Source organism: Carcharodon carcharias, chromosome 4 (assembly GCF_017639515.1).
Source record: "Carcharodon carcharias isolate sCarCar2 chromosome 4, sCarCar2.pri, whole genome shotgun sequence".
Taxonomy (NCBI): Eukaryota; Metazoa; Chordata; class Chondrichthyes; order Lamniformes; family Lamnidae; genus Carcharodon; species Carcharodon carcharias.
This window is the reverse complement of record NC_054470.1, coordinates 92,587-104,479: the sequence shown is the minus strand read 5'-3', so window position 1 is coordinate 104,479 and position 11,893 is coordinate 92,587. Positions and strand designations below refer to the sequence as shown.

General features: G+C 39.8%; 1 protein-coding gene across 1 annotated transcript in view; it reads right to left on the bottom strand.

Annotated features, from left to right (window-relative positions):
• Positions 1–4,856: 4,856 nt before the first annotated feature.
• Positions 4,857–11,893, bottom strand: part of slc25a46 (solute carrier family 25 member 46) — a 48,617-nt gene continuing 41,580 nt past the window's right edge. Inside the window, exon 8 of the mRNA XM_041185964.1 lies at positions 4,857–7,679. Within this exon, the coding sequence (XP_041041898.1) occupies positions 7,101–7,679 (579 nt within the window). The 3' untranslated portion in view covers positions 4,857–7,100. The remainder of the gene's footprint in view (positions 7,680–11,893) is intronic.

The following is an 11,893-nucleotide window of genomic DNA, read 5'->3' as shown; positions in this document are numbered from 1 at the left end:
TGCACAGCCTTGAGACTGGAAGACACAATCAGGACATAAATTAGATTAGATGTACTCCCCTCTCAGATATAGAAGGGGCAGATGGTTTTAGCTTAGATGTGGGCAGACATACAATGGACAAAGAGGGGGCTTTGACGAAACACAGTCTTGAGTTGTGAGAACCAAGGTCTTTGCGTACGTGTTTTAATTTTGATTGGATACTATAATTATGTATACATCCTTTAGAATAATTGGTTAGCAAAATCACATGTTTATGTACTCAATAGTGTTAACATGGGACCTGTGTGTCGGTTACCGATTGGATGTATTCAAATGTACTCAAATGTATTATGATAAGAAAAAGTACAAAAAAAATGAAATGTAATCAATCTGGGAGCTGGGTCTTCATTCTCAGGAATGATTGCGGCTCCCTTGCATATGCTTGAATAAAACCGGTTAAAGGAAGCCTGAGTCTCTGTGGTCGCTGTGTATTCAGGGATTGTAATTTCTCTCCTTCAACTGGCCTATGTGGTAGTTGCTGGATTGGAGGGAGTACCTTCTTCAATGGGTAAGAATGGAGATGAGCAAAGGTAGTCCCACTGAGATCGACAGAGGGAAGGTATTGGAGGAGAATGGTATGCTTGACCATATCGAAGGCTACAGAGAGGTAAAAGTGTAGAGACTAAAAGAAAACTAGCAACTGAGGTGACTTTTCAATGCATCAGTCACTATTAGCTAAAGGTCAACAATTCCAAAGAGACAAGTCAGCTAACAAGTGTATCAGACTGTAGTGTTACTTGCTGTGCTGCAGCATATACACTGGAGGTTCAGGAGGGATCATGCACTACAATCACAGTCATATGTTTAGTTAGACCTACTTATGTTGTTGTACAGAAAGAACGATGATTAGAGAGATTCAAATAAGGAATTCCAGGAAAGATGGACAGTTTTGAGGCATGTGTTCGAGGACTTTGGAATGAGAAATTGGAGATGGAATGATAGTTTATAAAGACAGATGGATCTGGGAATTTTTTTTGTACAGAGGGTGGGGTCAGTTGAGTGATCTGGTGAATTAATACCTAGGCGTTAATAGGCATTAATTCACAAAATAATAGATGAATTCTTCAAGCAAGAACAGTTGAGAGGCGAACTGAAGAGGAAAATCAGTCTAGCAAAAAGAAAATATGAAAATAGAATGGCAGTTAACGTAAACACAATCCAAAAATCTTCTACTGGCATGTAAATAGCAGGTGGGGAGTAAGAGATTGGTGGGCCCTATTAGGCACAAAGGTGGTGATATATGCTTAGAGATACAGGGCAAGGCTAGAATAATGAGTACTGTGTATCAGCATAAGGAAGAGGAAGCTGAAAGAGTATTGGTAAAAGTGGAGATGCTAGAGGTAATGGGGTAAAAATTGATAAGGCAGGTCATACTGAAAAGGTTGGCTATGCTTAGACGGAATAAGTCACTTGGTCTGGATGTTTGCATCTCACGTGGCTAAGGGAAATGGGGGTGGAGATAGCGGGAAGAGCATGCCATAATCAATTTTTCTTGGATACAAAGGTATCCAGAGGATTGAAAAGTGGCAAACATGACCACTCTTGATAAAGGGTGTAAGGATGTTCCTAGTAACACCAGTGGTGGGTAAGTTTTAGAAACAATAATCAGGGCAAAAATTAGCAGGCATTTGGAGAGATTTAATTAAGGAGACCCAGCATGGATTTGTAAAAGGCAGATCATGCTTGACTAATTTAATTTTTTTTAAATGAAGTAATAGAAGGTTGATGAAGGGAATGCAGTGGATGTTATTTAAATAGATTAAAAAAGCATTTGACAAGTAGTGCGGGAACACTGGTTAATCACAGTTAAGCACAGGATGACATTCAGTTCATTGTGGGCACCATTTTCCCACTTCTCCCCATAACATCCCCATGCACATTCTGCCTTTTCAGACAAGTCTAATTGCTTTTTGAATGCTTCGATTGAATCTGCCTCCACCATACTTGTGAGGTAGTGCATTCCAGACCTTAACCGCTCACTGCGTGAGTTTTTTCTCATTTTGTCTTGTTGCTTAAGAAATTCCTGTAAATCTGTGCCCCCTCTTTCTCGATCCTTTCATGAGAGGCAACAGTTTCTATCTACTCTGTCCTGCCCCTTCATGATTTTGAATACCTTTATCAAATCTCCTCTGAGTCTTTTCTTCAAGAAAAACAGCCCTAATTTCTCCAATCCACCTTCATAACTGAAGTTTCTCATCCCCGAAATCATTCTCATGAATTTTTTCTTCAGCTTGTCCAATACCTTCACATCTTTCCTAAAGTGCAGCACCCGGAACGGGATAAAATTGAGGCTCATGGAATAGAAAGATCAATATCAAACTGGATAAAAATACTGGTTTTAAGGACAGAAAACAGTGAGTCATGGTAAATGGTTGTTTTTCCAGACTGAGGTTAGTATGGTGTTCCCCAAGTGTCACTGCCAGGACCACTTTTTTCTGATATCTATAAATGATATTGGAACACAGTAATATTTCAAAATTTGCAAGCGATACCAAACATGGAAGGTGTGGCAGACAGCAAGAATAATACCAATTGATTGCTACAGGATATTGATAGGCTAGCAAAATGGGCAGACAAATAGCAGCTGGAATTTAATGCAGAGAAGTGTGACGTGCAGAAGCAATATAGACTAAATGGCACAGTTTTATTCAGTGTAGGCACAGAGACTTGGGGGTTCAGGTGCATCGATCTTTGAAGATTGCAGGACATATTCAGTGAGTGGTTAGCATGCATTTGGGATCTTGGTCTTCATAAATAGAGGCAAGAGTACAAAAGCAGAAAGTTATGCTGCACCTTATAAAGCTCTGATTAGGACATAAATAGTATTTTGTTCAGTTCTTTCACCTTTAAGGAAGATGCGAACGTCCTTGACAGTACACAGAGGAGACTTACCAGAATGGTTCCAGCGATGAGGGAATTTAGTTATAAGGTTTGGTTGGAGGATCTGGGGTTGTTCTCCATGAAGTAAAGAAGGCTGAGAAGAGGTTCGATGGGGTGTGCATTAGTTGATGGCACAAGGTCAGGGGAGCACAGATTTAAGATTTGGGTAAGAGATACAGGGTGGATGTGAGGGAGAACTTATTTTGCATAGTAGATGGTAATGACCTGGAACTAGCTGCCTATGAGGATGATGGAAGTAGAAACAATGATTTCACAAGGAAATTGGATGGGTACTTGAAGGAAATAAACTTGCAGGGCTATGGATATTGAGTAGGGGAAAAGGACTGGATTCCTCTACAGAAAGCTGGCATCCTGTGTCATAATGACTCTATGATATACTTGTCTCTGCCTTTTGGCTTAGCAGTGTGAAGATGGGAGCTGTACAGGGGAAATGACCATGATAGAGACAAGGAATAAATGGTGAAGGTGAGGGAGGGGCTGAGCAGATAGACAACTGCATAAGTATTGTGGTAGAGGGCCGAAGGCTAGCCAGTTCAGAGTTTAAAAATGAGGTTGTAAATGACTTGGGGGGGAGAGAATTACATTCCAGGAAAGAACATAGAAGAAAAGTGGGAAGAGATCTAAAGGATTGGTTAGCTAATGGGTGAAGAGATGTATAGGATCGGTTAACTAATAGGAAGCAGAGAGTAAGGAAAAATGGGTCTTTTTGGGTTCGCAAGCTGTAACTAGTGGAGTGCCACAGGGATCAATGCTGGGGCCTCAATTATTTACAATCTACATCAACAACTTGGATGAAGGGACTGAATGTACAGTAACTAAATTTGCCAATGATGCCAAGAGACGTAGGAAAGTAAGTTGTCAAGAGTCTAACAAAGGGATGTAAACAGGTTAAGTGAGTGGGCAAAAACTTGACAGATGGAATATAATGTGGGAAAATGTGTCCACTTTGGCAAGATAAATAGAAAAGCAGTATACTATTTAAATAGTGAGAGATTGCAAAACCCAGCGGTACAGTTGGCTCTCGGTGCCCTGGCACATGAATCAGAGTCATTTTGCAGGTACAGCAAGTGACTAGGAAGGCAAATGGAATGTTGGCATGTGTTGCAAGGGGAAATGGAATATAAAAGTAGGGAAGTTTTATTGAATCTGTACAGGGCCTTGGTGAGACCACATCTGGAGCAGTGTGTACAGTTTTGGTCTCATTTGAAAAAAGGTTCACTCGACTCATTCCTGGGCTGAAAGGTTGAACAGGTCAGCCTATACCAACTGGAGTTTAGAAGAATGAGGGGTGATCCTATTGAAACACAAGATCCTGAGGGGACTTGATAGGGTGAATACCAGAAGGATGTTTCCTTTTGTGGGAGACACTAGAATTAGGGAATATAGTTTAAGAATAAGGGGTCGATGGAAACGAGGAGAATTTTTTTCCTCAGAGGGTCTTTAGCATGTGGAATTCTTCCCCAAAAAACTAGGAGGCTGGGTCATTGAATTTATTCAAGGCTGACATAGATCAATCCATTTTTAATACGACAGGGGGGTCAAGGGTTATGGGGATAGACAGGAAAGTGGAGTTGAGACCACAACCAGATCAGCCTGATCATGGTCTTATTGAATGGCAGGGTAGGCTCGAAAGGCTGAATGACCTATTCTTGCTAAATCCTATGCTCCTATATGTGTAGTGACAAATACAAGGAATTGGTCAGAGAGAATCTTAGCAATGATCATGAAAATAGGTAAAGTCAGAAGGTAATTTAGTTTAGGTATATTTGTGTATTAAAAAAACATGCAGTAATTAATTAGTCTCCTAACATAGATCAAGTGCCCCAGCGAATCACCAAGCACCCCTCCTGCCCCACCTTTGGACTCGAAGTTCAGAAATAATGAACAGATTTAATCAGTCATCAATTTCACAAGAAGCAGGTCAATTTTTTTTTTAATTCCAAGGATCTGTGCTTTTGAGCAAAACAATTTTACCAATCTTAGTGCCATACATCTGCAATTGAGAATAGACTGTTTACTTCACAGTTTAAAACCTGACAGCAGAATAGTAATTTTTCTTTTCCAAATCAATCACAAATAAGTGTATTTCCTTGGAACAGACCAGGATATCACTCTGTGTCTCCTTTAATTCTTCTGTGCTCGCTGCCTCCATTCAATTTATTTTAAAGTCCTTCTTTAAGTTTGCTCATCTACCTCAGATGAGATTGTGGCTTGATACAAAGTCTAATACTCTAAGAATCAGCAAGATGTAAGGAATTCCTCTCTTTCAAAAGAGGAGTGGATATGTTCGAATATATTTTCACTGGATCTGAGAAATTTATTGAAGAATACCCCTACAGAATACACCTGAAACTCTGGAATATTTTGTTTACAACAGAGGCAAGGTCTGTAGGTTACAGCAGCCACTCTTTCTGTACTTTGATGACACTACACCAGCTAGAGATAACAATGTGGCCTTGATTGAGATATACCTATATACTAGCAAATCTCCCATGACGCCTCTTTCAGTAAATCATCGGATGGGTGGTTTTACAATATAGCAGCTTTATACAATGTTTTATCCAGTTGCTAAAGTGTAGGTGCTTTGTTAAGGCTATAAAGTTTAATTATTCCACCATCATGAAATAGTTGAGATGGTCAATTATGAAGCTGGAGAAATTAAGTGTGGTGCAGAAATTTGCTTGGACTGTACCTGATGTACTTGTCAAAATATGAAAACTGTACTGTATTGGAGCTGGATCTAAGAATTTTCTTTCCACTGTTCAGGACTCTTATAGTTGCACTGCTGTAACCAAACCCTTAATCTTCCAGGAGTTCAGTTTAAAAGGATTATGTTTGAATAGTTAAATCCTTCTGTTCTAGTGCTGTGATATTACCTCTAATTCATTTTATCCTTCCTCCCTTTCTATTCCTTCTGAAGGTTATTTTACTACTATTGTTGGCAGGAAAGATTAATGTAATATCAGTAGGTGTTGTACCTTTAGAAATATTTAAAAACTGAAGTTTACAGAAAACAATTATTTTGCCATTTGTTATTACTTAGTCATGAAAACAAAAACGTGAACTGAGATGCACAGGATTACAGTAACTTATGATTTAAATTAAAATTGTATTTTCTACTTCAGTAATTTCAAAGTTATTTATTTGCATGATTTTACCTAAAGATGAGTGTTGTTCAAAATTGGGACATGAATAATGGGATATTAAGTATAAAACTGAGATCTTGTGAGCAACTGGCAATGTTGACTTTTTTTTCCTTTGTTGATCTATCATAATTGCAAACATTATCATTCATGGAATTGCCAAGCAATTACTGCAGAAAAATAGCAAACAAACATTTGAGTGGGGAATACAAATGGCACTAGTAGACTGCATCAAGCTTCATTAACCTCATCATTTTATGAATCATACTGCGATATTAGTTAAAGGGAACAAACTATATACAAAATAAAGCCACATTCTTGACACCTTGGACCATTAAAATCCCATATGGCAAAGTCAACCAAAATTTTACGAAGTGAATGAAAACATTGTGTAGCAAATAATAAAGCACTACAACTTCAACCACACCCAAAGCCAAATTATGGTGGTTTTCCTTTCTTACCATTTAAGATTCTTCAGCAGAAATAAATCCACTAGGACTGAAGAATTGGACCTGACCACATCATCTTCTGACACATTCAGTATTACAGAAAATAAAGCTGACGGTATAAAATCTCCAACCACATGGAATAAGCTTGCTATTAAAATTTGAGGTGCTTGTCAAAAATTGAAATGATGAAAAAACACCTGAAATAAATAATTTGAATTAAGTAACGAGGGAGTTTAAAGGAGAGAGGAAAAAAGTCATGGTTACATCTCATTTTCCTTGCTTAGTCTAGGTTGTTTTGATGCTGTATTGTGTCAGAAAATGATATTCCAAAAGGAGAACCATACTGAGAATAGCAAGAGCTTCATTTACATGACATTAAAATACACAAATCATGGGCACCTTTACAATTATCACAAACATTTCTTGTGATTTTTAAAATGAAGTGTTTACCGCTTCAGGAGTTTAATCATAGCAACAGAGTGCATTTGATTACAGTGCTTCTAACATGCATGACAAAATTTCATAACTTGGACTATGGGCTTTTTACCATGACATTCAAACTCCTGGTTTAGGTAGCATTTTGCAACAAAGTAGAATATATAATTCTAGTAATCTGTAGCACAGCAGCATGCAATGTGTATTGTACTAGGACTGCTCCAAAACCTTTATAGAAACCAAAGATACCTTCTTCTTTCTTGATTACATTAATGCAGTCCCTCATTCCTTCATACTGCGTGTTAATAGGAAGCACTTCAAAACCATGGTCTGTGTTGTCAATGATGGTGCGGGTTCCTTGAATATGAAGGCGGTGAAGTACTGTTTCTAATGGGTAAACCAAAACGTCAGCACAAAGATTTGCAACAAAGCTAGCAATAAGTTCAGGGAAGTAAGCATCCAGCACAGTTTGTACAGAATTAGAAGCATCAGCTGGGAGCTGATGCGGTGTCTTTTTCCGAAGAAGAAAGAGAATAAATTTCTGGATGATGGCACTGATGATATAATGGAGCACTCCATGCAAGACAGTTGGAAAGACTAAAACTCCAAGAGGGAGCAGACGCTTGCTATGAGGGACACCCATTCCCACCAGTCTGCATATACCTTCCTTCACACAATCTAATATTCCTGGATTGTCCCTTATGATTTCACTCTGGAAATAGAACAGACAATAAGCTAGTCATTATTAAAATATTACACATACATATATTTTATATTAAATAAACCAATATCATTAGTCATCTTCTAAATATTTATTTGTAATCCACTGTATTTTAATAATTACATTTGGATAAACTGCATAAGGGAAGGAGGGGGCAATTTCTAGAACCAACAGTAAATACAATCATGAGGTAATTTCAAAAGGTTTGTACTTTTATGTATTAGTTTTCTTATTGTTATCTTGTTTGGCATGCCTAAATACAGAACCCTATACTAAATTTCCTAGAGTGCATGTTCCAGGAGATGGTCATTCCTCAGCTATAAAGCACTCAGGAGGACAGCAAGTGGGTGACCTACAGAACAGGAAGAGGGACCACTGCAGGAATCTTCAGAGTGTGACTCTCAAACTGAGTGCTGAATATCGGTAACAGCTTGGGGGAATGTAGTTTGGAACAGATCCACAGCACCATAAGACAAATGACTACATGAAGCACAGCAAGTTATAGAAATGCAGTGGTCAGGGGGAATGTGATAGTCGGCGGAGCACTCAGGTGTTCCTGCAACAGCTGTGAGTCCTGCATGGCATGTTGCCTCAGGACATCATTGAGAGGGTGTAGAACATTTTTGGAAGGTGGGAAGGAGAGACTTCGTGGCTCAGGTATGACATGTAAACGAAAAGGGTCGAGGTCACGCAGTCAGAGTTTCAGGAGCTAGGGAGGAAATTAAACAGCAGAACCTCAAAAGGCTATAATCTCTGGATGATTTCCAGTGTTGTGCGCTGGTGAGTATAGGAAAAGCAGAATTAAACAGATTAATGAGAAGGCTGAAGAAATGGAACACAAGGGAACACTTCAGATTCCAGAGGCATTGGGACCGGAGGGTATAAAGTGCATAATTAAAAGATGAGTTTGCGGTGTAGGAAGTCGAGAATAGAGAGGTGGGTGTAGAATTGACCTTTCAATTAGGCACTTTCCACTCTTCTAAGCTCAACATTGAGTTCAACAATTTCAGATTATAACCTCTGCTCCCAATGTTTTTTTGGATGGCATCCGGTGATAGTTCTGCTTTTCCTGTTTACACCTCCTCTTGACCTATCTTTTCTTTCTCTACTTGTCATATCACCATCTCCTTATACTACCTTGCACCATAATTCCTTTGATCATTTAATCTTTCCAGTCTTCCTTTGGCCTTCCTTCCCCAGCCCCATACTCCACCAGCTTCTGTACTTGCTTAAAATCAGTTATATTTCCATTTCCAGTTCTGACGAAAGTCGATCAACTTGAAACATGAACGCCATTTCTCTTTCCGCAGATGCTAATTGGCCTGAGTATTTCCAGCATGTGCTGCTTTTATTTCAGATTTCCTGCATCTACAGTATTTTGCTTTTCTTTTGAGGAAATAGTTTCTTGCAAGCTACGCTAACAGCTTCCAATGATATCTTGAAAATTGAATCAAATCACCCTTAACCTTTTCAATGCCAGGGAATACAACACTAATATGTATAAAACAAAAACAGAATTACCTGGAAAAACTCAGCAGGTCTGGCAGCATCGGCGGAGAAGAAAAGAGTTGACGTTTCGAGTCCTCATGACCCTTCGACAGAACTTGAGTTCGAGTCCAGGAAAGAGCTGAAATATAAGCTGGTTTAAGGTGTGTGTGTGGGGGGCGGAGAGATAGAGAGACAGAGAGGTGGAGGGGGTTGGTGTGGTTGTAGCGACAAACAAGCAGTGATAGAAGCAGATCAGATGATCTGCTTCTATCACTGCTTGTTTGTCGCTACAACCACACCAACCCCCTCCACCTCTCTGTCTCTCTATCTCTCCGCCCCCCACACACACACCTTAAACCAGCTTATATTTCAGCTCTTTCCTGGACTCGAACTCAAGTTCTGTCGAAGGGTCATGAGGACTCGAAACGTCAACTCTTTTCTTCTCCGCCGATGCTGCCAGACCTGCTGAGTTTTTCCAGGTAATTCTGTTTTTGTTTTGGATTTCCAGCATCCGCAGTTTTTTTGTTTTTATTACTAATATGTATAATCTTGCCACATAATTTAACCCTCGAAGTCAATATATATTTGGAGAAGTCTATATTTACGGTCTAATTATGACCATGGAACCCATCTGGTTGACTAAGGTCATTAAGGGAAAGAAATCTGCTGCTCTTACCTGGTCTGGTCTACACTACACGCGACTCCAGACCCACAGCTATGTGGTTGACACAAATGGCCTAGCAAGCCAAATTGTAACAAACTGCTACAAAGTCACAAAGAAAGAATGAAAGGTGGCAGCTCACCACCACCTTCTCAAGGGCAACAAATGTAGAAGCCCACATCCCGTGAATGAATAAAGGGGGGAAAAAAAAAATTCTGGTAAATCCCTCCAAGGCCAGTTTATACTTCTTGTGGTGTTGAAATCTACTTATAGTACTTCGGCTGTGGCTTATTCATGCAGGCTGTACAGTTGTAGCATAACATCTGGTATGTCCTTTAGGGAAGGAAATCCGTCGTCTTTACCTGGTTTGGTCTGATTCTAATTCTCTGGATGTAAAGGCCAGCATTTCATTAACATTTTTGATTATTTTCTGTACTTTTTCATTACATTTTAATGATCTATGTACATGAACCTACAAGTCTCTCTGAACGTCCGATATTTTGAGCTTTTCATCATATGGAAAGTACTCTATTCCATTCTTTTTACGTCCAAAGTCGATGAACTCACATTTGCCTACATGGAAATCTATTTGCCACAGTTTCGTCCATTTGCTTAATCTACTAGTATGTCTTTGCAATGTTAGCTTCCGTCTACACTGCTTACGATCCTGACAATCTTGTCTTTGACAAAATTGGAAATGCCGCTTCCTGTCCCATCATCTAAGTGGTTAATATGTGGTGAATAGTTGTGGCTCCAGCAGAGATCCCCAAAAGATACTACTAGTCACATCCTGCCAATTAGAGTACCTGACCTTTATTCCTACTCTTGTCTCCTGCTGCTCATCTTGTCCACAAGTCCCAACTCCTGCTCTCTTCACAAATGAACCATTCTCTTTCCTCAGGTTTTGTCTATCTCTTCTTCAAATCTGCTGTCATCACTCCTCTCAAAAAAAAAACCCTTCCTTCCTTAGAATCTGCTGTCTAATCTCCAACTTCCGTTTCCTCTTTGAAGTCCTTGAACATGTTGTCACCTTCCAAACCTGTGTCCATCTTTCCTGGAACACTCATGTTTGAATCACTTTTATCTGGTTTCTGCCCTGCCACAGTACTGAAATTGCTCTCATCAGTGATAAATGACATCATGCATAACTGATGAGGGAAACTTTCCCTCCTCGTTCTTCTCAACCGGTCTGCAGCCTTTCATGGTCAATCACACCATCCTTCGCCAATGTCTTTCCACCTTTTATCCAGTTGGGTGGGGCTGCACTAGCCTGATTTCATTCTGAGCCATCTAATCATAGCAAGAGTCACAATTTTTTCTGTTCCCATTCACAACGTTAACCTCTGGTGTTCCCCAAGAACCTCTGGGGCCCCTCCACCCTATTTCTCATTCAATTGCTCCCTCAGTGACATCATCCAAAAACACATCAGTTTCTCATGCATCTTGGCGACATCCAGTTTGACCTCATCATCACCTTTCTCGACCCCTCCCCTGTCTCTAAATTTCAGGTTGTTTATCGAACAGTGTTCGCTGAGCATAAATTTCCTTCAATTAAATATGAGGGAAGATCAAAGGCTTTGTCTTTAGTTTCCACCACAAACTCTGCTCCCTTGTCACCAATTCCATCCTTCTCCCTGGCAACTGTCTGAAGTTGAACCAGACTGTTCTCGCAACCTGTGTCATATATGACCCCAAGATGAGCTTTCAGCCACATATTGTGCAGTCATGAAAACTGCCAACTTCCACCTCCATAACATCATCCATCTCTGCCTCTGCTCATCTGTTGCTGAAGCCCTCAGCATACCTCCTTATTAACTTTACCTTTATTAATTCCAGACTTGCCTATTCAAACCAACTGCTGGCCTGCCTTCCAAATGCTATCAAATGTAAACCTGAGGTCATCCAAAACTCTGCTGTTTGTGCCCTAACTCACCAAACCCAATTCGTCCATCAGCCCTGTGCTTGCTGACCTACAATGGCTCCTGGTTAAGTCTCAAATTTTAAAATTCTCATCCCTGTTTTCAAATCCCTCCTTGACTTCATTTTGGCCTATTGC